The 25,537-nt window shown below is 39.5% G+C and overlaps 1 protein-coding gene across 5 annotated transcripts in view; it reads left to right on the top strand.

Annotated features, from left to right (window-relative positions):
• The first annotated feature begins 841 nt into the window (after positions 1–841).
• Positions 842–25,537, top strand: part of LOC134661372 (E3 ubiquitin-protein ligase TRIP12) — a 40,640-nt gene continuing 15,944 nt past the window's right edge. For 2 of the 5 annotated variants that reach the window (XM_063517418.1, XM_063517414.1), the window contains exons 1-20: positions 842–989; positions 1,070–1,367; positions 6,268–7,139; positions 7,270–7,383; positions 7,575–7,666; positions 12,147–12,245; positions 12,972–13,077; positions 13,965–14,038; positions 15,624–15,720; positions 16,066–16,293; positions 16,500–16,690; positions 16,963–17,151; positions 17,466–17,614; positions 18,032–18,167; positions 18,769–18,933; positions 21,659–21,833; positions 22,010–22,231; positions 22,842–23,020; positions 23,731–23,943; positions 24,514–24,646. In XM_063517418.1, the coding sequence (XP_063373488.1) occupies positions 1,306–1,367; positions 6,268–7,139; positions 7,270–7,383; positions 7,575–7,666; positions 12,147–12,245; positions 12,972–13,077; positions 13,965–14,038; positions 15,624–15,720; positions 16,066–16,293; positions 16,500–16,690; positions 16,963–17,151; positions 17,466–17,614; positions 18,032–18,167; positions 18,769–18,933; positions 21,659–21,833; positions 22,010–22,231; positions 22,842–23,020; positions 23,731–23,943; positions 24,514–24,646 (3,496 nt within the window). In that variant the 5' untranslated portion in view covers positions 842–989; positions 1,070–1,305. The remainder of the gene's footprint in view (positions 990–1,069; positions 1,368–6,267; positions 7,140–7,269; positions 7,384–7,574; positions 7,667–12,146; positions 12,246–12,971; positions 13,078–13,964; positions 14,039–15,623; positions 15,721–16,065; positions 16,294–16,499; positions 16,691–16,962; positions 17,152–17,465; positions 17,615–18,031; positions 18,168–18,768; positions 18,934–21,658; positions 21,834–22,009; positions 22,232–22,841; positions 23,021–23,730; positions 23,944–24,513; positions 24,647–25,537) is intronic. The other 3 variants (XM_063517417.1, XM_063517416.1, XM_063517415.1) reach the window with 3 other exon arrangements.

Raw genomic sequence — 25,537 nt, 5'->3', positions numbered from 1 at the left:
TACATAGACAACGTTCTAGTGACGTCATTCAACGCTATATAGCGGCCGTCATATTACGGCACCGTTTTCGGAGGAATCCAAAGCTTAACGTAAAAAAGCGGTGCCGTCATGACGGTGTCGATAGTTTCGTGAACGTTTTATTAGATAGCGGTGACGCCATTTTGAATAAATGACACGAGATTTGAATAAATGATTCCGTACTACGATTATTTTCCTCTTCTGATGATATTTCATCCTCCAAGTAAATTATAGATGATCAAGCAAATCTTGTCAGTAGGAAAAGGCGCGAAATTCAAATTTTCTATGGGAAGATATCCCTTCGCGCCTACTTTTTTCAAATTTGCCGCTTTGACCTTGGTGGCTGACAGTGTGTTATGACGCCGTGGTACTTTCCACATGTCGTCACCGTAAAGACGGCCGTCTTTTGCGGCCGCTATATGACGGCACCGCTTTCGGAGGAATCCAAAGCTTTAGCTCTTAATTATGCAAGTACAAATATAGGGATGTAAAAAAACAGAACGATATTATTAAAAAATACATTAAAATAAAAATCACATTTTTTTGCATACATATAGCTGGTCAACCAAATCAGTAAAAAAAGGCGCGAAATTCAAATTTTCTATGGGACGATATCCCTTCGCGCCTACATTTTTCAAATTTACCGCTTTTTTCTACTGTCAAGATCTGGTTGACCAAGTATATATGTAATGGTAAACATTTCTTTAAAAATCAATATCCCTCACTGTTTTAGTAGATTTTGTCGCCTTAAATGGCAACACTGCCGTTTGACAGCTAGCCAGCTGTGTGGAATGTATTGGAAAAATATCTCGGAAAGTGTAGCGTAGCCGTCCTTGATGTGTCATCCATTATTACAATAATTTCAACGAAACGTGTAGGATTCACTAATCTACATTTTGTGCTGTTGAGTTCTAGTATTCGCCCTGTTTGTTATTGTGCAGTGACGATTGGACACTGAGAGGAAGCTGTAGGTGGGCTCAGTGGCATAGTTGAAATGTTTATGTAACGTTGCATTGTTAGGCTTGCTGAGTGTGTATTATCTTTGTTACAGATTATTGTGTGAGAGTATCATTGAGTGTGAGTCAGCGTGATTCGGAACGCGTCGTAAGGTGTGGTTGTACGCGTTTATGGTGCTAGGAACGGTCGCGTCAGTAGCTGCGGAAGGCACATCAGTGGATGCGGAAGCAGCGGAGTAGCGCTCGCTCGGGTATGGTGCCGGGCAGGTAGCGCGCGCGGGCGGCCTGCGCAGGCCCAGAACAGCAGCCGCGAGTTTCCCCAGCGTCGTCTATGGCCGAGCAACACATCTCACCGTCGTCGTCACACTCTGCACTCTCGAGAGAGTCCACAAGGTAAACAACATACCAATACTCATCCAACACAAACGATAATAATTATGCCTTTTACCCAAATATGCACTAAAGTCTGCGGTAGGTTATAAACAGTGTGTTAGAAACTAAATATTGAGGGAAACAACTCTGTCTTCTTAAAGATTATACATTTACTTCAGTGGCTACACTGCACCTTCAATAAATGTGTGGGGGCCAATGAGTTTTTATGGCTGCTGTCACTGCAGGCCAGGCCTACGTCTCTCCTGCTTGCTATCAATAGGTCTTTCCTTTGTTTGGAAAGTGGACTTGGCCTGTGGGGGTGTGGTGTGGAGCGGTGTAACTATAAGGTAAAAATACTAGTGCTCGACATGCTAATGCCCAATAGATGATACCCTGCTGTCACCTTTATTGACAATGATGTAAGTTTCAAAATGGCATGTACTGGGACCACGTCAAGTACCAGAATGTTTACCTTACATAATTTTTTGTGTCAATATTAAGAGCTTAAAATATGCCTAGTTTATAATAATGCCTAATGCCCATTTTTTGTACAGATGTTTGCTTATAAATTTATGTAAATATTGATTCTGTATACATATTTTCGATAAGTATGGCAAATAAAAGCTTGATAGGTATCAGAGTAACATAAGAATGTGATTGTATGACTGTATGTGTCCTTATCCTCTAAATTATTTAAATTCACTATTATTGCTAATATAGGTATCAAGCAAAGCAAATCAGTATTACTGTTGTTAAGTTCACTGTTTTCTTTACAATAGTAAAATATTTACACATAGATGATAGCAAAATAAAAGAGTAAATATGAATTCTGAAGCTTAAATTCATTAAACACTAGAGGTAGACCAAGCTTAGTTGGCAGCAATTTTGATAACCCAGACAGTGCAAGTGTTATTTTAAACGTCAAACTTCTATGAAATTATGACATCAATTCTAATTACCTTTTTTTAAATAATGATTGTAATTAGGAATTTAATTAAATACATATCTAACTATTAGTAACTCCATTAGCTCTATCATTGTTAATTATCAGGCCCCTATTTCACCACGCCGACATTTGTCAGTGACATATGTCGAGTGACAATTGTCAAGTGACAGGTGACAAGTGACAACTTCGTAAACTGTTTTTGTATAGAAGTGCTTATAAACATGACAGGCATTTAGTTACAATTGTCCATCTTTCATTTAATGACAATGATTTGGTGAAACACGAGTAGTTTTTATAAGTCGACATATTTGTCGATTTGTCGGTAATTCTTGACATGAGATCGGAGCTGTGTCAGGCTTGGGTGACAATTGTAGTGTTTTCGTTGTTAGCAAACCCCGTTATCATTATTGCAGTTCATTGAAAATAAACGTTGGTAAAACTGTGTACCCTAAATTCGCCTTTAGGGTACAAATAAAATTCGCTTTAAATCGCTTTTAAATTCTTCTTAACTATCATTAAATCATAATTCCATTATAAATTGTAATTGTTGCCTATGAAGGCGTTTAGTAATTCAACATTTAGGACTTGGAATAAGTCTCACTATAGTTTTCATAATTTAAAAAAAAATTATAATGCGAAGTTGGGGACCGGTAGCGAAATTAGGTATGTTTAGGTAGGTATTTTTTTTTAATAATTTACTTGGGCGAAGTTGGGCACTAACAGTAAAGTTAGGGTTTTGGTTAGTTAGAAAATGAATCTCCGCGAAAGCAATAGTGGTGATATTCTTATACAAGGGAATATATAAAGTACGAATAGATTCCTACTTTGACGTCTTTGACTTTGCATTTGCAGAAAAAAATAATTAAAACAAACAAAAAAATAATGCTTTGACGCCTTGTCAACAAATAATGTAGGTATACGCTCCATTAGATGGGGTCGGGACACAGATGGGATCTCAATCAATCATGTTAGTGATGACAACACGGCACATTGAAAGCAATTAACGATCTCTTGTGAAGAATTGACAAATATGTCGACTAGTAAACATTACCCTTGTTTCACAAAATAATTGTCATTAAATTTAAGATGGACAATTGTACCAAACTACCTGTCATGTTTATATGAAGTTTTATACAAAACAATTTACGAAATTATCACCTGTCAAATAACAATTGTCACTCGACATATGTCACTGACAAATGTCGGCGTGGTGAAACAAAGGTCTGTCATTTTTTTGACAATTGTCGTACCTGTCAGCTTGGTGAAATAGGGGCCAGGTCTCATTTCATAATTGTAGTCAAAAAAGGATAATTAGGTATGAAATCTACAAACTTTGTTAGAAATTGTAGGAAACAGGAAATTAAAGGCTTAATGTGAGCAATAAATGAGTGTTCCAGTCAACAGTCAATGAACACTTAAATAGTCAAACTATAATGGTTGTTGTCTTAATGATATTCATATTACGACATCTTGAAAAAGGTCTATGGACTGAATTGTTTACTATTCTTGATCAACGGGCTTATTTTTTTATGACCAGGTTTAGAAGTTCCTATAGCACATAGCACAGTAAGGTTATAGTGAGTTATGGAGATAGAGCCGATGTTAACATTCAACTTCAAATCATACTCATTCATATATATAAGTGCAAACGGCATAAAATATTATCAGAAGTTAGTAATTTTTAAACAAAGTATTAAGTGACAACTCTATACACATATTCACATGTCTTCCCATGTCAAGATTATGAAAAACTCATTAATGCAGCTGCATGTTCTATAGATATTAAAAACTAGGTATCTACATCATCTTAAGAAATAAAGGAAACGTTTTTGAAGTCCCTGCCTCGGATGAGAGTCAAACTCGCCCTACCCTGACCTGAGCTACCGCGCCTTACGGGACGGCCCTACTTTAATTAGATAAGAAATAAAAGTACCTAGTTTGATATTACATATTTATTTCTAACATTTTGGTTTCACTTAGCAGACGTGACTGCTAAGTACAACATTAATTTAAATACTTCCCTATTAGTTTTTTATTTATTAAAGATCCCATAAAATAATAAAAACTAACACAGTTTTTATTTTGTGTTTTATACGTTTTGTAATAATATTAATTTTTGCTTATTGGTGATTTAACTACTTCGTTCATTTCAGTATGTAAATAGCAGTGCATACTTAAAACCAGTCTTTTTTCCATAATATCGTTTATATTATACGTCATTTTGTAAAAAAAAAGCGCCTTTGAAAAATTTTGTCTCAGAGAACGCCGTAGGTTCAGAGAACACAGTTTTCGAAAAATCGTACCGCTTTATTTGGTCACAATACGGTTGCCAATTTTTTTTTACTTTCGCTCGATAGAGAAAAATCACGAACATAGGTCTTAAGCGCATTTAAAAAATTTGTAACAATTTATGGACAATCCAATGTGAAAATTGCTTATAAAAATACGCAATTTTATATTTGTGTAAATTCATCGATTACTTTTTTTGTTAATAAAAGTTCGAAAACGTGGTATTCGTGATCCCGGGCTCGCACATCTTTCTCGATCACGCTTACGCTCATTGAGAGTGAGAAAAGAACACGAACCTAACCTACGGGGCCTTAACAAAATGTTGATAGTTTAACAATGCTCTTGAAGGTAGTTGTAGATTGTAAGTACCTCAACAATAATAAGTTCAACAAAGAAGACAACTTCTCAACTCTTAGTAGTATTTTAACTGAACTCTAGTAGGTTTTTAAATTCGATGAGCTAATCTGAAATATAAAGATATTTATTTGGTTGGTGAGTGAATGACCAATCTGGACACTAGGTTTAGGTAACACCATTTTATAAACTATAGTTCGTGTTTTTCTTGACATGTCTTTTAATTGAATAACGCTTTTTAAAAATCAAAAACTATTACTTATGAACACAGAAGAATATAAATGATCGTATTAGATTCATAATTGTTACATATTTGCCGTAACTTATTATTAAAATGTGTTTTTCAATTAAAAGACACATCAAGATTGTTTACCTTATTTCTAATGCTAAAAAAAAACGAACTATGTATAACCATGTTACGTTTGGCCCTGGGGTTCAGTTAAGGATGTTATACATTGTGTTTTGCTATCATAAGCCAAACATATGAGGAGTGTGTATTCAAGTTAATGTTATGTCTAGATGGATCATCACAGGCCTTTGCGTCTAGATGGATACACTATACATAATAATTGAACTTAGTACAGCGAATGGCAAAAATATAGGCACACTCTTCTACTGTCATGAGATTAAATTGATTATAATTATTATGTAGGTACATCATTTGGGCATTGTGGCAGGGGTAGGAAATAGAGCGTTCGGGCATTCTTGGTTCCGTTCGGCTCAGCATTGCTCCGAGCAATTATTAGGGTTGGCACAACTTAACGTCCCTTTGCGTTCACAACCACAGATAAGATAATTACTTGAATTTAGACAACCATAATTGGCCGAAAGGGATAGTGCCATACATTAGAAAGGGACAGCATGATTCGCCCCTGGACCGCTGTCAAACTTCGGTTTTGTAGGAAGTTTCTTTTCTGTGCGGTAGTATTATTACTTATTCTGTGACTGTGGTTTCTCTTCATTATACTCCTATACCATCACTCTGGCGCTGAAAGGAAAAACAAAGTTTGGTATGGAAGGTGATACTGAAAGTTAAGGATTAATTCCAAGCAATATATTTCAGAAGACAGTGTTAATTCTATGTCTTAGTGCTATTTTGATTAACCAAATTGTGATATCAAAAGACATACATGCATGATAGACATGACATGCATAATATTTTTTTTTTTTTATAAAATATAGACAAACTAGCTTTTGCCCGCAATTCAAATGCAAATTAGCTTTCGTGTGCGTGGAATGATGATGCTCACGATGATTGACAAAAGTTATCTTTGCACTAGAGATAAGGACATGTATATTCCGTCATAAATGATACATACGTTACATGTTCAGGTCTTCTCAAAGCAGGGTGGTGGGCGGTCGGTCGTTGCGTCTAGAGCGTCGGGCCCAGAGACGCAGCGTGACGTCGCCCCTGCCGCGCCCTCCTAGCCGACACTTGTCGAGCCGCGCCTCCCACGCCGACTCCCAGGTCCGCGGCGAGCTGCGCCGGAGCTCCCGGCTAGTTAGCGCTCTTCCGAGGTCTGACTATTCCCTCACTGAGCGGTGGTCCTACGGAACCGACATATACGAGACACGATACAACACATCCGACTTCAGAGCCGGAGAGGACACCGGCAAGCCATCCACCAGCGGCCATAACAAACGCGTCAGACCGTCTTCACATGAGAGGAAGAAGCAGAAGACCCACTCGGGATTAAGTAACAGTGCTTCTGAAGAGTGTATCGCACATTGTACTCGCTCACGGACTGGCGTGAAGCCGAGCGACAGTGTTTGTGCTCAGGCGCCGAACAGTTTGAAACCAGTATCGGTGACTCAAATCCCATTGAATCAGAGTTCTACTGGTTATTCCACTGAGGCTAATGCCCAGGCCCCTGTAAATAATCCAGACAGTGGCTTATTGCCATTAGACGAGAGAGACTTTGCGTATTCCCCATTTAGCTCTTCCACTGTTACTGATATATTAGACTCGGATTATTCAGTTTATAGCCCAAAAGCGAGCCGCAGCAAAGGAAAGAAAAGGAAGAGGTCTTCATCGAGTAAGAAGAGCAGTGGTCTTCTGATCTCTAAACGTACTAAGACTGGCAATCAGTCCACGGAGGCTGCCGAGGAATCTAAATACACTGATAGAGAGGGATACTTGTTAAGAAAGTCAGCCGGCCGATATTCCTTGAGACATACTAATCCTCGCTCATCCGACCAACTAGGTAATGATGCAACTACTAGCACCTGTTTTTTATTAATGTTATTATGAAATTTTGTATGTGACATAAATTATTTTCTTTGTTTATAAGGGTAGTGAACATACATATTAACATACATGTAATTTGATTGTAGCGCCACCACCGAGGGCTACCAGCACAGTTACGTTGTGCAAAGTAACTGAGCGAAAGAGCGCTACAGACACTCGTGAGCGACCTCAGACACCTCCACTCCCAGCGGAATTTCAAGGTGATTTATTATATTCTACAATATTTGTTTAATATCATGCCAGAAATTTAACCACACACGACAAATATTTTTTATTTAATAACTTTTTGTTCTCTCCAAATGTCCAGTATAGTTAACCGGTCACAAATTAAGATTTCACATTATTGTTTGGTGTCAACATTTATGAAAACCCCTATTGATTTGATCGACAGAAGCAAGCACATCAAAAACACGCAGCTCTGATAGCAAGCTTCTTATTGTTCCTCGCGATCTTCCGTATCTACGGCAGACTAACGCCCGAAGGGTAAGTGTTTTTTTTATCATCATCATCATTTTAGCTTCCAGTCGCCCCCTGCTGAGCATAGGCCTCTCTTCGTATTCTTCGAATGTCACCCACCCAACTGAAACAGGGCGTGTGATGCGGCTTGACAAGTCATGTAACGAGAACAAGGTAGTATTGGGACCGTGCACGATGGCAGCGCCGCCTAGCGTTCGCAACGTGGTCGGCGCTGTCAAATAACGAGTGCAACAAAATAAAGATTATTCCTTAAAATATTTACTATAATGTACTTACAATATGCGGAATCTATTCGTATTTAATGTTAAATACACTTGGTTTTTGCTTTAGTGAAAACAGTAAGAATTATCTGTGTATTTTATATTATTTGGTCAATTTCCTTCATTGTTGTTTCGTTACAAATTAAGTGAAAAAATTTACGTTTCACTGTTTTGATGATTCACTTAATGATCCTCTTCCTGGGGATATGTACGATGCTCCCAATTATAAAAACTTTGACCTTTTTCACAGGTTTTAATCAACACATTTTATGTTAAAAATTTATGTTCTCCCGCTTAATAGGCACCATGTCTGTTGTGACACTTGTGACAGACGATGGATAACCCTATGCGTGTCAAAAGTGTGCTTTTAACGGGCTTTCAATAACTAATATTAGTAATATTACAATCACTTAATGTTGGTACACTGTATTAGCCATACTGTTTTATTAACATACAAGAAAAACTCTGTGTTGACATAGACTAGATAAAATGTTTAGCCATTACGTTGTTAACCTGGACTAGTAACCTTTAAGTCTGGAATAGTACTATATGGTATAAAAGGCTAATATCTAGCTCGGCGTTGAAAATATATAAAAATTACTATTACTGTTTCGTCCAGTATTATTGCAGTTTACCACACAATAACTATCGTGACTAATTTTTATCGTAAGTATGATTATAAAGGTAAAATAACTGAGAAGTATGGGAATTGACAGAAGCACTGTTACCAATCTTGTCATTATTGGCCACATCAAGCGCTGCGATCGTTTCGGCTTCCCCTGCCACCCGCTTTGCACGAAGCGAATACCTTTGTACTACCTATATCCTGTGCCATAAATTGGTGTTTTGTATAATAAAGAGTTTATATATACATACAATATACGTGCCAATGCCTCCGCTTGCTTACAGCCCTCCGGCTGTAAGCAAGCGGAGATAGCTCCAAAGGAAAGATAAATAGACTGTGTTAGAGAGGAAATTTTATTTACCAAAAAATTTACCGACTTGTTTACACTCCTCCTTTGACATTCTGTGACATGGTTATAATGTTATAAAGAAGTAAATGTAGATGAGAGGCGGCAGAGGATTGAAATGATTACGTTTTTCAGGTCTACTCGTATGGTCAATCACTTTATCCCTTTATCGCAATCTATATTTTAAGGCAAAAATTACCACTCTAAAATATTTTATTTATTTCATTTTTTTGATCTTATGCAGAATTTCTAGGACTATAAAATAGCAAAGAGGCTTTAGGCATAGTTTTTTTTGTTTGGTTAGTTGGAGGCTTTAAGATGTAAAAAAAAAAACTAAGTGAACGCAATGAATGAATGAAATCGTTTATTTCAGGCAACTAGTGGCCTATACATAAATACCTTAAAACTAGCATACATATTATAAAAATATATCTAAACACTAAAAAACACATTATGATTGCGATGCATTACGCAACCTTGCAGTGTCAGGGAACCGGCCGCGGAACCGCCGAAACTTGACACCCAATAAAAAAAGCAATAAAAAAAATCTGCCGTTTATGCCGCATGTTTCATACAAAGAGCAGAATTTTAAAAACCAGTTGACCTAGTAAGCGAATATATGACTTTAGCAAGAAGTAGGTAAGTAATGTCTGGCTGATAACACAATCGTAAGTTTGTACTTACGTCACAACACAAAATTCTATTTTTCTACTCGTCGACTGCAATGCTTGAATTAATACTTCGTATACCAAAGTGAAATTGCATACTTTTTTCACTATGGGACCCCAACTCGACTATAATATTCATTTCAATCTCGTACCTTACTTACGCAACGAAGCTTACTGAGTAACACGGTACTCGACTGAAGAAGACTGAAGATCTCCATTATATCACGATTGTATAAAATACTATTTTATAATGTAGTACATAGTTATAGGTAATATAGGTATAGGTTTCACGTAACCTAGAAAACCTGTTCTATAACGCAGCACAACGGACAATAGTGAATAATGTAAATATGTAAAAAAAAAAAAACAAATTAACAATATTCATTTGCATCCTTATCCTATACGTTGGTATAGGTATATATTTGAGGTAGGTTTTCTAGCTTACGCCGTAGCCATATCGCCGCCCAGCCGTGTCGCCGCCCGCGAGCCTCCCGCGCCCGCGCCCTCCCCCCGCCTCCTTTCTTACAATATACTTCATTTGTTTATTGTCTGCTTGTATGAAGAGAAAGTAATATGGCATGTTACAAATTCGAGTTTTTCACACTGTTAATCCCGATTTTAATTTTTGAAAAAAATATACATATGTTAAACATTATTAAATTATACATGAAATATGTAAATTTGATAACTGTCGCAATCTCGAAAGTATTTTTTTTATTTTTCTGAAATTTTTCAACTCAGTTTTTTACTATTTTTTCAAGAGATAATTCAATACTTATTTTTTCAGAAAGCTACCTTAGTTGTATATACAACATACCCAAATTACAAAGAAATCGGATTGGTACTTTGGCTGCAATAAAATAAAAATGTATTTTCTTTTTTTGCATTTTTTTTAAACCTGAAGCATTTGAGGCTTAATTTTTGGCGAAATCACTACATATATATAGGTTAATAATCCAGTAAAAGGAAATTATTTTTTTCGCTAAGGGCAGTTTTGCCATGCTTACCCGGCTATACCCTTTGTCAATTTCGCATCCGCAGTCCGCACCTCCTGTTTCGATCGGTAACGTAACAATCTTATAATTTTATCGTCATATTCATATAAATCGAAATCGTTTGTGACCCCTTTATAATTATCACATGGGTAGTAAGTGCAATATCTTAAAATCGAAGTTATCGATATCATTTTATCGACATATACTCGTGGCTATTTTTTCTTTGCTATTCCTGGTATCATTTTATTTGTCAGTCTCAAGTCAATTTAGTTCGCGAGTTTCTGGAGCCGACTCTTGACAGCTGTTTCAGTTAATTGTTAAAGTACCCGCACTAGTTACTCAAATATAATTACAATGAGTGAGATTTACAATAACTGGTTTAGTGTTTTACCCGAATTTAAATTTATATTTTCCAGTGGAGTAAGATCGTTTAACGTAGAAATACAGCTCAATTATGTTCCTCGAATTTTAACTATAGAAAATCAATTAAGTGTAATTAGAACAAAATTATTGACTGAAGAATTGTGTGTTATATATATATGTCGTAGTCAAATTGTATAATCCGCCGTATTACATTACGGCTAGCCGTTTTACAAAACAGGGGCGTTTTGAAATGCGGCGGTTCGACGATTAGCCGGATTGTCATTGCGATACGTTCTTCAATAAGGCGGCCTACGTTTAGCCGCATCGTATCTACTATTTAGATTGTAGAGTGACCATTGTTTCGGTCGCCTACGTAACCGGAGGTTGACAATGTTTGCAATTTAATTTATGTTTACCATGGTCCCACCGCACTACATGTGTTTCTTTTCCAAAACATTTCCTTCACAACTTGAATAGACGGAGCCCCGCAAGCGGGGCTCCTATTTCTGGGCGGTTTGCCCTTCGGGCATCTGAAGCTACCTAACGAACCTAACCTACTTACCTACCTACGCTTTCTTCCCCAAAGTGTAATGTTTTCACGGACGTCTCACTTAATCAATAGCTAGGTAGGTTAGGTTCGTTAGTTAGCTTCAGATGCCCGAAGGGCAAAGCGGGGCTCCGTCTAGTTAAGTTGCGAAGGAAATGTTTTTTGAAAAGAAACAGTCCGACGAACTCCAGATTTGATGGACACCCCAGCGTTTTTCATAGTTTGTTGTTGTTATGTCAGGCAGCGCCACGAGTGTTAAAAATGGGAACTAAAAACTGTCAAAGCGGCGGCTAATGACTCGCTGTATTACATTACGGCTAGCCGTCTTGAAGAACGTATGGAGCCGAATACATTCCGACGGATTTTCATTCAGCCGCATTCAATCCGGCTAATCGTCGAACCGCCGCATTTCAAAACGCCCCTGTTTTGTAAAACGGCTAGCCGTAATGTAATACGGCGGATTATACAATCCGACTGCGACATATATATGTTATTTCGGCCTGTTTGATAGCTGTGATCGCGTTGGTATCCTTTGCGTGTTTATCACGTCAAGAGTGGCGAGATAGTACGGCGGGCGCGGACGAGAAGGTCTCCCAACCGCACTGTAATACATTAGTTACCTAGTATACATGCATGAAGCTTGGTTCGTTGTTTGTTGTTGACGTGTTGGAATGTTCGGCAGAGCATCGCAGCTGCAACGGGCGCTACCCTGGGTGCGTGCTTGACGAAGAGGAGCAACACTTCTCAGCACCACAGGCAGGACACATCTGCCAAGAGACAGGTCCATTCCTCTATGTATTTATACATTTTATACAACTGGTGCTCCAATATCATTTTGAAATGTTTATTCAAGTATATTTGGTGATTTTTATATACACAAACATATTGGTTTAAACCCTGCATTTGTTGGAAGAGCGGGGTTTTCTGTCACAAGCATATCTGTTGCTTAAAAGAAGATCCCAACCTATATTGCAGCAATAGTTGTACAAAACCAATAAATATTTTTTAATTCTTTTTTTCATTTTCAAGTATTATATATTAATATGAAATGTCTGTTGCTACAAACATTGGAGTTCTTAAAAATAAGATAAATACTGAATATTTCTTTGTACAATGTATACAGGGGTATTATACAGGCGGACCAAAAATACAATAACAAATATTTGTTTGAACTTACAATGATTTAACTTATAATATACCGCAGTAAAAAACATGACAACGTTTTGCTGGCCTAGCCTGTGCTTGCAATTATTTTATATTTATAAGATGTAAAAGGTTAAAATTGTAAAAAGTAATATGTCTCGTTCAATTTATACAAGTCAGCATCTTTTTCCGTGTCATTATTGACGTCACACTCATACTAATTTGAATGCACGACGATGACTGGCGGGGACTGCCACTCGGCATACTCATGCCTCGTAGTCATCGTCTATCATCGCCGATAGTGTAGACGAGCCATAAGGTAACGTTGTATGTATGGGCGTAACTGATCCTTGTATTTTGTTAGGTGCCGGGAAGCGAGGGCGCGGGCGGCAGCGCGGAGGGCAGCAGGCGGGCGCGGGCTCGCGACATGCCACAGCCGCAGCCGGCGTCCACGAGACGAGACAAGCGAGGTACCACCAAGGCATTGCCACCTAACCAACCTACTGATGCCTGTGACATTGTTGCTCGTTTGATCACCGTTCATGGATCATTGTACCACAGCTGATGTGAATTTGATGGACTAAAACTAGAGACAGCTATCATTAATTGATTGTTATGATTTAATAGAGCTAATATAGCTAGTGGGCTTGAGCTGGTAGATTTGTTTTATTTTTATTACAAGGAGATAAAACAGAAGCATGCAAGTGAAGACCAATATAGATACATAGAATATATGTAACTAGTACAATATAGATTATGCTGTTTCCTTAAACATATGAAACAAGTTCACCTGATATTAATATTAGCTCGACTATACCACTGCTTGTGATCCGCTTTTATATAGACATCGCGTGTGATAAATTTAGACCCCGGATTCTTGTCGCGATCACGTGACAAAAGGGTGATTTGGGGAGTAAATGGTATGGTAGAACAAGATAATACTTAAATTATAAGATAACTAATAAACTTTTCAAATATGCTCCGTTAACATCTGTCCCAGTGGAAAGAAGCTTTTCTTTTTTGAAGTGGATATATTCTGCTAGAAGACGTAGCCTAACCGCAAGTCATTTAGAACAACTGTTGATCTGTTACGGAGAGTCCGTTAACAATAGAGCGACGTCGACATTTTAATCTTTTTTTTTTGTATTATCTTATCTTAATAAATCCGTATTAATTAATAGGTACTGTTCCATTTACTCCCCAAATCACCCTTTTGTCACGTGATCGCGACAAGAATCCGGGGTCTAGTGATAATATATCAAAATTAAGCTTATTTATTATAGAGTTGACTGGAAGTAAATATGTTAAAATGATGGCATTGAATAACCCTATTTAATGTTTTAATATTTGCTAACAGGGAAAAGCAGTCTGGGTTCCTGCGCGAGTACCGGTGGTGCGTCGAGCCGCTCCCACCCGCAGCCCTTAACCACGGTAAGCTTGGTCCGCCACCGATCACCTTCAGCCCGGCCTTAACACGTCGGCGAGACGTACCAGCCCCTGCGGCACACACACACTTTATTATTTACATGTTTCACATTAAAAGGAAAGTACCTACAAGTACCTAAGTACTGTTAACATTGCGACTGTAATGTGGCACATCATGCAGTAAATAACGATTTTATTTAATTACACAAACGGGTCTACCGTGATATAATTTCATTGTTTTTACCTTTAATTCCGACGTTTCAGAACTTGTATGACTACGAATTTGTATGATTCCATGTACATATGTATATTTTCTAAATCAAATTTCTATTACACCTTATGTGTATAATTGCATGAATTCTAGTGATTTAAATTGTATTTTTTTTTCCTTATTTTCTCGTAATGCATGTTAATTATAAGATGTAATTATTTTTGAAAAGATGTGTCCCGCCGAGTTTGTTGCCGGTCCCATAATGGGATACCCTCCTCCAATTGAGGGGGGATTTAAATCTTCTCGGGGCAGAGGTGTAGGGTTGGAGCCGGTCTACCTAGCTTTATTTGACGTTCATAAGCGCATTGTAATTATGCCTACTTGAATAAACTATCTTTTATCTTATCTTATCTTATCAGCTGAGTTGCACCAGCTGTGGTCACGGAAAGACTGACGTCCCAACAAATGTCAACGGAGATATTAATAAAACACCACTAAACTACCCGAAATTAGTTAATAAAAATGTTCGCTATTATCCGCGGATCGTGAGAGAGGCGATTGAAATTAAAAAACACCCTAAAAATTTCAATCGAGAGGACGGGTACAAATTATCGTCTACTTGGGCACCAGTGATTCAAATGTTGAAACCAGCGGATATATCTTCGGACCAGTGTGTGGATACTGTGAGTGTTGCGTGTCGTGCCGTGGACAATAAACGTTAAACTTTGATGGGTAGCTGCAATTTCTTTGTCTACCCCGAACATTTTTATAGGGAACATCTACCGAATTATACCGAACATCTTTCGAGTAGTTCAGTGGTGTTTTATTAATATCTCCGTTGACATTTCTTGGGACGTCAGTCTTTCTGTCAGTCTCTCAGCTGAAACGTCGGAATTAATGGTAAAAACAATGAAATTATATCGCGGTAGACCCGTGTAATTAAATATGTGTACAAAACGCGAGAGTTTAAAGTGTTATAATAACGATTTTGTTTAAAGGAGCAATTTGTGATTTATGTAGGTACATCTAAAAAAGTGCTTTAATATTAATATTACTACTTATTTAATCATGTCTGAATTTTGTCCGTGTTTAATTTCAAACCATGAAAAATTAATAAACGTGAGACGTGTCCAACATTACTCATTGTCACTTATAGGTTGCTTACGTTGTTATTCGTGGTGCAACCCATAATTTTATTATGGTTCTGAAATATGAAGTCAGTCCAATTCTGAATAAGAGTGTAAACTTAAACAAGTATATTTTATTATTATTATGGTATTAACTGACGTAAGGCACACATTTTCGTCGAAGAAAACTTACAATGTTGTTGTAAAAACCATTGTTAAGAAAGTTGTAAGTAACGTGTTGTCTTCTATCCAGGGTGCCGTCGCATCCACATCGAATACGCCGCCGCCATCTGCTTCAGCGGCCTCGATGCCTAATAACGCATCGGACGATGCTAAACCTAAAAGCAAAGGTAACCCAAATAGTCTCCTTGTTTATTTTATCAAGTTTCGTGTTACAGTTAACTCGTTAGTTTTTTAGTTACGAGTATGGTTATGAAGAACAATAAGTGAATGTTTAAAATCCGATTGATAACAGAATTTTGCAATAAAATAGGTATATCAATTTGATCAATACCTATAAGATTTCTGAATTTTGGGTAAAAGATATTAGTCAATAGTCAGCCATTAGCCAGTATAAGATCACACAAACAGAGACGAGAGTCACCTCTCGCAATGCTTTAGTGACACTACCGATTGGGCTGCCTAATGGCGTGATAATGAAAAAAAAAAACGAATCGTAACAATGTGTCACGCAGCGTCGTCTTCAGCTGAAGAATGCGCGAGCGGCGGCGTCGGCGGCGGCGGGGCGCCGGGGGCGAGCGGCGGCGCTGCGGCCGCGGCCGCCGAGGAGTCCTCCTCCGAGGAGGGCGAGGTGGGCCGCCTGCAGGCGCTGCTGGAGGCGCGCGGCCTGCCGCCGCATCTGCTCGGCGCGCTAGGGCCGCGCATGCAACATCTCTTGCATAGGACTGTCACCGCTAATTCAGGTAAGCTCATTATGACTTTGCTATTACAAAACATATATGAAGCGCGCGTACGCTAGGAATCATTTTCCTTCAACAGAGTGCTTGATCATCTTGAATTTTTAATACAAAATGAACATTTTAACAGCAACTTTGCGTTTCTAAGCTTCAAACTATCCGAAATTCTTCGGTTTGTCCGTCTCTTAGTAATGTGTTGTTATTGTGTGCAGCGGCTTCGAAGGCGGCGCAGCTCCTCGCAGGGCTGCAGGCCACCGGCGACGAGGGGCAGCAGCTGCAGGCCGTGATCGAGATGTGCCAGCTGCTGGTCATGGGCAACGAGGACACGCTCGCCGGCTTCCCCGTGCGCCAGGTCGTGCCCGCGCTAGTCAACCTGCTCGCTGCCGAACACAACTTTGACATGGTGCGTCGCTTACTCTTATCTTACTCTAATCTAAATATGTTTTAACAGTTAAAGAGTATTCGTGTTGTATTGTAACGGCTCTAGACTCTCCTAAAAATAGACAGTCCTTGGCTGCTTCTTTGAGCATCCTCTCTCCTAACATTCAAACACGTATGTGTTGATACTAGAACAGCAACGTTGAAAGTATGTTTGTATTGAGAGCTTGACAGCTTTCTTTGAGGTTGCTTCGAGTATGGCCCTAGTATGTATAGCATGTACACTTGTTGTTTCAGATGAACCACGCGTGCCGCGCGCTCACGTACATGCTGGAGGCCCTCCCGCGCAGCAGCGGCGCCGTGGCGCTGGCCGTGCCCACGTTCCTGGACAAGCTGCAGGCCATCACCTGCATGGACGTGGCCGAGCAGAGCCTCACCGCGCTCGACATGCTCTCCCGCCGACACTCCAAGGCCATCCTGCAGGCGGTAAACTACTTTCTCAATTATACGTCAAGTTTTAACACGTTTTTGTCAATGTTGCGTCAGGCGTTTGATTATTGATTACCATAGCGGCGCAAGCAGCATGAGCGCGTACGTACTGACGTGGACAGAGATCTGGGACCCATTTAAAAGTAAATTTTACATACAACATCACTAATAGTTTTAGCCTGTATTTGATTATGCAAACAGGGGCCCTGTTTACATTAATTTGACATTTTACACTGCTTGCTTTGCATCATATCCTAGTGGAAACGTGTTCCAAAGCATGTAATGACATCGAATATCATGTAATATTGCAGCGCGGAGTTTCGGCGTGCCTGACGTACCTGGACTTCTTCTCTATCAACGCGCAGCGAGCTGCGCTCTCCATCACGGCCAACTGCTGCCAGAATCTTACCCCCGACGAATTCCACCTCGTCAGGGATTCGCTGCAGTTGCTGGCTAACAGGTGAGTTCAATGATAATCTCGACTTTATATTCCCTCTTAGCCTTTTCAAATGGATTTTTTTTTCTTATTTTAATGTATCGTCCTCAAGATTAATGCAGAAGTGTAAACCATTCACTTAGAATCAGTCAAGTCTCGTTTTGGTCCAATGTGTAGGTTAAGCTGGCACTTTTCTCAGGTGGTTGATAAAGAAGTTGCGTGGTGATATTCTAATAAAGTTGTGGGACTAAAACTAGTTACTAAATTACCTACGTTTATACTTAACATGGTACAAATTAGCTTTATGCAACCAGGCCGTAGATGACCATAATACCTTCTTACCAACGACCTTAGTCAAATAGTTTGCCTATAGATATTGTTAAAATTATTTCAAAAATGTTGATTACAATTGTGTAATGTTGTGGCATCGTTCGGCAACAGATTGACCCAACAAGACAAGAAATCAGTGGAATGTGTGTGCCTCGCGTTCTCGCGGCTGGTGGACAGCTTCCAGCAGGACCCGGCGCGCCTGCAGGAGATCGCCACGCCGGAGCTGCTCACCAATCTGCAGCAACTTGTGAGTCATACCTATCGTCTTATACGAGTATGTGTTGCCTTTGACTCTGAAACAGTTCGCTTTCTTATGATCGTCTTTGTCTATGGTTACGGATGTATTCATTTGTACCATGTTTGCCCGATGGGGATAGGAACTGACAAACCAATTATCTTTGGCATTGTGGAATACCCTAGATAACAATTGAAATAGTAGATTGTTAACCAAGGGATGAAATGATGTCTTTCAGCCGAGTTAAACACTCTTCTTTTCATTTCGGATACGAGGGAAGTATAATGCATGTGTTTTTAAATAAAACGTGACTGAGTATACATTTTTATACTATTTCTTGACTTGGCACTTTTGTTATTGACAATATATAGGTATAGTTGGGCCGTTGACGTGGAACTTGGATGGCGACTTAACCTAGATATTGTACTTCTCATCTCGAAGCCCTTCGTCGTCTTTTACCTTACCGAGTAGAATCTGGTGAACATTAGGTGTTAAGCGGTGTTCACATTGGATGCGGGTCCGCTCTCTAGATCGCACATGGTAGTGCAGAGCGTGCGGATGGATCCGCGTCAGTGTGAGACCCGCATGTGACGAGAATGTTCTGTGTACGCAGCTGGTGGTGGTGCCGGCGCTGATCTCGGGCAACACGTTCATCACGGTGCTGCGCCTGCTGTGGGTGATGTGCGCCGCGTGCCCGCAGCTCGCGCTCGCGCTGCACCAGCGCTCCATCGCCGACACGCTGCTGTGTCTGCTCACCGGCTCGGCGTTGCACCAGGAGGTACAAACACACTACTACTATACCTGCCTGTCGCCTCGAATGAAGGTCCATATCACCTATGACAGTTCATTTTTATATGGAGTAGCTGTCATTAACATTATTCTTCTTCTTCTTCCTCCTGCCCTTATCCCACGTTATGTGGGGTCGGCACAACATGTCTTTCTCTTCCATTCTCCTCTGTTTTGCGTCACCTCAGCACTCACTCCTTTCTTTCTCATATCCTCTTTCACACAATTCATCCATCGTTTTTTGGGTCTTCCATCCGCTTTCTGTCCATCAACGTTCATCCCTAACATTCTTTTTCCTATATGACATTCATCCCTCCTCATTACATGCCCATACCATGCTAACCTACTACTCATCTTTTCCGTTACCGGTGCTACTTTCAAACTTCCTCTTATATACTCATTCTTTATCCGATCCTTTCCCGTCACTCCACACATCCATCTCAACATTCTCATTTCCGCTGCGTGCACTCTTCTTTCATCCGTCACTTTCGTCGCCCAGCATTCTGATCCATACATTACAACATCCATACATACATTACAACAATTCACATTATTCTACAATTCTAATTATATTTTTATTAGGTAGTTGGTAATTTTTTGGCACGTGTCAAGGAGCTTCGAAATTATGACAAAAACAAAAGCAAAATAACTCGCATTTAACTACTCTTTTTGAAAATGTTGTATACTACACATTGACAATTTAATAAAAAAAGCGGCCAAGTGCGAGTCGGACTCGCCCATGAAGGGTTCCGTATTTAGGCGATTTATGACGTATAAAAAATAAACTACTTACTAGATCTCGTTCAAACCAATTTTCGGTGGAAGTTTACATGGTAATGTACATCATATATTTTTTTTAGTTTTATCATTCTCTTATTTTAGAAGTTACAGGGGGGGGGGACACACATTTTACCACTTTGGAAGTGTCTCTCGCGCAAAGTATTCAGTTTAGAAAAAAATGATATTAGAAACCTCAATATCATTTTTGAAGACCTATCCATAGATACCCCACACGTATGGGTTTGATGAAAAAAAAATTTTTGAGTTTCAGTTCGAAGTATGGGGAACCCCAAAAATTTATTGTTTTTTTTTCTATTTTTGTGTGAAAATCTTAATGCGGTTCACAGAATACATCTACTTACCAAGTTTCAACAGTATAGTTCTTATAGTTTCGGAGAAAAGTGGCTGTGACATACGGACGGACAGACGGACAGACGGACAGACAGACAGACATGACGAATCTATAAGGGTTCCGTTTTTTGCCATTTGGCTACGGAACCCTAAAAATGGTTAAAATAATAATACAACATTATACAAGTAAAATACTCAAATGCTGGCTATGATAGTAGCCAGTTAAACATTTTGTTAAAATGTATCTGTTAATTAAAAGGGTATTATAACATTTTCCTATTTACATATTTACTTTTTAATAATTAATAGTTTAGGATGTTTTGATATTTATCCTGTATTTTTTATTCTTTAAGGGCTGCCTAATGTAAAATTTCGTATTCAAATATACCTACAACAAAGAAAACAACCTTGATTCCATACTTTTGGCCTTGGGTGTATTTGTAACTACATATATATTCCAAGAAATTGTCGTTTATTTTAGTTGCCTTTTATTTGTACTATACCTCTTTAATTCAACCATCACAGTTCTCATAACTGCGACCGATATGAACTATTATTAAAATAACTTATCTTGTAAAATGATTCACCATTCAGATTATTGAAACATGTGTCGTGCCCATTGCATAAAAAAACTTTCATTCGAGAAAAATCGAATTATGATTTGATATATTATAAAATATGCCAAATTGATTCACCAGATCAAAAGATTAACGATCTACTAGCGTCAGTTGTTGAATTGAGATTCATTGTATGCTTATGTGCGCCGCTGTGCTCTTGTAACGCGGACAATGGGTGCAAGAGACATCAGAAAATGCACAATAGTATTTACATATTATACATCTTTTCAAATATTCTGAACAATATTACACATAAACCAGATATGTCGACATGTAAGGTAAACGTACTGGTGCTCGACGCGGTCCCAGTACATGTCATCTTGAAACTTAAGTAATTGTCAATAGAGGTGACAGCAGGGTGTCATCTATTGGGCATTAGCATGTCGAGCACTAGTACGTTTACCTTAGATATAAATATTGTAAATACATTAATATACCAAGCGGAAGCTCTTGAACCTAGAGATCTTTTCAGTTGTTTTGTTATTTAAATCGTGCCAGATGCTAATAATTGTATACGCAACACTTTCCGGTTAACCTATTTTTGTATTTCGGATACCTACTAGAACGACAGCTCCATTGCCTCCATTTTTCTTACCTGGCTGTCATTATATTAGTATTTTATGTGTCATACATATGTCACATAAAACACAGTTCAGTGCATGTTATAAGCTTTAGTCCAGGTTTTTTTTTAAATAATAACTACCTACTTTCTGTAATTTCTCTAGAGCAACTCGGTTTAAGCTCGTAGCTCGTAGCAAGCGCTGGCACTGAATGTGTTAAAACTGATCCAAAAGTAACGAAACTTTGCTAAACCAATTTCGTTACGATTTTGTACGATTCAGACAACCTTGCTTAGTTGTACCTTTACTTGATTACACCTTCCAATGTGGTAAATGTTTGTAAAGTAGGCATATTTGATGTTCCAATCCGTAACCCCGTCCTGAACGTAGTGTTGTTGTTGTCGAGCAGCAAGTGGAGCTGCTGCCGCGCTCGCCGCAGGAGCTGTACGAGATCACGTGCCTGATCGGCGAGCTGATGCCGCGCCTGCCCACCGACGGCATCTTCGCCGTGGACCAGCACCTAGACCGGCCCTGGTCCGCGCCCACCGAGCGCGCCGCGCACTGGCAGTGGCGCGACGACAGAGGTATTATATATGCTAGCGCACATTCCTCTAACAATGTCCTACACCTTATAAAACAACTCCCCCGCCACGTCCGTCTGTCTGTATGTTAGCGACAAACTCTAAAACGAACAAAATGCAATATTTAATTTGATCTAAGTAGGTACTAGGTATTATGTGATAGTTTGATCGGCAATCAGGTTTATGGCGGTCGTACTCTTGGGCCGAGTCGCGCGCGCTGGAAGCGGGTGCGACGGCGGGCGAGGAGGAGGTGTGCCTGACGACGCTGGGCCGCTCGTACACCGTGGACCTGACGGCCATGCAGCAGCTCAACGACCACACGGGCACGGCGCGGCCCGTGCAGCGCGTGGCGCCCGCGCCCGCGCAGCCCGATCAGGCCAACCCCGCCAACGCTGCGCCAGGTAACACTAACTACATACTTCTTCTCAACATTCAATATCGACATAGACTGTTATCGACACCTCTTAAAATACTAACATCAATGTTAAATCTTTTATGACTTTAGGATAACTACTTTAAACAATAGTTTCAGTTTTTATATTCAGGTAATGTATACAATGGAAATGTATACGTCGATTTGATATTGATATACATATGTATTCTAATCGTGTTATATTTCGGTGAGTACAACTCATTATAATTTTCTTTTATATATTTTACTTGCTTTGCTTATCGATAACAGTTATGTCGATATTCATTTTATCAATCCCACATTTTTGCTAGAAAACCTAGAACTTTTACCCTTTTTTTATGTACCCGACGCAGAAATACTGACAGTTCGAGAACCTTTGGTTCGGAAGAGACTATAATATTCTCTTAACATATCAGATGACAGAGAAGTCAACATATTTTAGAGTGCCAGCCATTCTGACATTTGTGAACTAACGATGCACACCAAAACAGAGCACGTAGAGTTGTGTACATATATCATAGGAAAAGAAACACGCGAAAATAGCGTTGATCACTTTCTCTGTTTATGAAAAGTCATTATTATGTATGTGCGTATTGTAGATCCCCGCATCGCCATGGTGCGCTGCAACCCAGGGCTGGCGCGCGCGCTGCTCGCGGTGTTGCACGAGGTGTACTGGAGCTCGGCGGGGCCCGCCGTGCGCTCGCAGGCGCTCAAGGCCATCCTGCGCTGCGTGTACTACGCTGACGCTACGCTGCTCCGACAAGTGCTCAAGATGCAGGTCGGTTCACATCACACATAGGCAGGCAATATTGGCAGCTGCACTAGATTTACATACATTATCCTGGATTATAATATTAGCGTCAGAAAAAGACAGTATTGGTCTCTCTCCTATGTTTCATTGCAACGGACTCATGTCAAACTAAATCTACCGTGTTTGGACGCCGTCACTTACATTACGTTCAGTTATGAGTATTACTCATAATGTCTTTCTGTGTTAATTGTTAAATAAACCAGTAGGTAGTAACGGGAAACTTTTTTTACCTAATGTGGAAATGCGCCTAACTTTTATATAAGGTGGTAAAATTTGGTCGCCGTCTGTTAAACCATGTCAAATAAGCCTTTTGAGTTGTTACCACTAGTGATACTAGACTGTTGCATACTTTTGAAAATAAGTAACCATGCTATACTGATGCGAAATCATTATAAGGTAACTTATAGACTTAACACATTTTCAACTTTTAAATAAATACGCTTTGGTATTGTACAGTATCATGATAGCGTTGTTGGATAGGTGGGACTCCCCTCTGCTGCAGCAGTGGACAAAACTCCACACTGTAGTAAATAAGTAGTTAAGTACTTAGGTTAAGATTACATTGTAATTATTCTACTAACACTATTTTATAAGTTAATTTTAAATGTAACTAACAACTATGGATTTATATCCGAAATAAAATGATTTTATTTTTTATTATTTATTTTATTGTGTAGGTGATATCATCGCACATCGCGGGCATGATGGCGTCGACGGACCTGCGCATCGTGGTGGGGTCCCTGCAGCTGGCCGAGATCCTGATGCAGCGGCTGCCCGAGGAGATGGGCGCGCAGTTCCGCCGCGAGGGCGTGCTGCACCAGGTGGCGCAGCTGGCTGAACGCACGCCCCCCACTAATGCCTCCAACCAGGCCCGCCAGCCCAAGCTTAAGGTCAACCTTATTTACTTACAAGGGTTTTATATACATTAACTCTGACTTCTGCCTACGGCGTCGAGTTCTATAGAAATGCTGTTGTCTACTGATGCAATTTGACGCTGTTCATAGTTTAAAATTACAACCGGTAACTGACACCAAAACCTTCGCCCGCTTAGACGGCTCTCGTTATATTTCTAAGAGAATGTCCATAACGTCCCGGCATATGCTCGCCCAGTTGCAATATCAGGCCCATGGAATGCCTAACAAATTATTTAACAAGTTATTGTAGATGGGTTGTTAAGTTGAAGGAAAATGTATGCATCAAATTGGACAACTGATGTAGATGTGCTTCCACAATTACAGTATTTTTAACATAGCTCAGGAACGAATCTGCGTTTTAAGGTTAAGCGAATGCAATGACTAATGACACCTGTCACTGTCACCGTACCCAAGCTATGTGAAAAAACCCACTATAATTACTTTTCGGCTACGAACAAGAGACTATGAATGAACTGAATCTGAAAAACTGAAAGCCATCACTTTATCGTATGATATACATGTATATAACAGAGGTTGTGTGTACAGTCCCCGGCGGCGAGCGCGCGCTCCAGCGCCAGCTCCAGCGCCTCCCCGCCGGCCTCCTCCTCCCACACGTCTCTAGACCACAACCTGTCGATGGCCTTCTCTGCTTCCGGCTCATTCATCAATTCATCCATGCGTAAGTATACTTGGTCAACCAGATCTTGACAGTAGAAAAAGGCGGCAAATTTAAAAAATGTAGGCGCGAAGGGATACGGTCTCATAGAAAATTGGAATTTCGCGCCTTTTTTTACTGACAAGATTTGGTTGACCAGCTATAGTAGTACTTCATCACACTAAATCCATTACGTTTCCTTATTTGGTAATCTCCAGCAGGCTCTGCACCGAACTGTTTGCAATCGTAATAATGTTTAGATAAATTAATTAAATGGGTAGTTTTTTAGTTATGCTGAGTTACGTTAGACCGCAAATACACTACTTCGTTCACCTGTGGCGGTTGTTTACACGTTGTCTCGTTCACACACCGGACCGGCGTGCAGATAAGCATCAACGTGTTAGCAGCGTAATATCGGCGCATTAATCATCCGTATAAATCTCACCTCAGTTTTTATTATTAGATTTAGATTTCTTTATTTCACGATGAAAATTGCACTATAAAGGGTGTAGCAGGATAAGCCTTCAAAAATTGCCCCCAAAGCTTTGAGTTCAAAACTACTACCAGTTGATGCCCCGTCAAATGAAAATAATCCACACCAATTTTTAACCCTCTACTGCCGCCTGGAACCCCGTGACATTCATTTAACCCTAAAAAGTTTTTATTTTTTTTCTCAAAAAGTATAAAACGGACAATTATGAAATTTTTCATAAATGTTGATGTCATCTATACAAACTATCAAAAAAAAAACTAACTCTCTACTTACTTATTTTCCTAGAAAAAAACCTAAATAAAAAAATAAAACACCCTGTATATCAGTTCAAGCTCGTCGTACTATCACCATTTTTGTACTAATTATTAACCAACTACCTATCTACATAATATATAAGTTTCATGTAAATAACAAAGGTGGAA

The sequence above is a fragment of the Cydia amplana genome, chromosome Z (genome assembly GCF_948474715.1).
Source record: "Cydia amplana chromosome Z, ilCydAmpl1.1, whole genome shotgun sequence".
In the NCBI taxonomy this organism is placed as follows: domain Eukaryota; kingdom Metazoa; phylum Arthropoda; class Insecta; order Lepidoptera; family Tortricidae; genus Cydia; species Cydia amplana.
The sequence above is the reverse complement of the archived record's forward strand: the minus strand, read 5'-3'. Positions and strand labels throughout refer to the sequence as shown.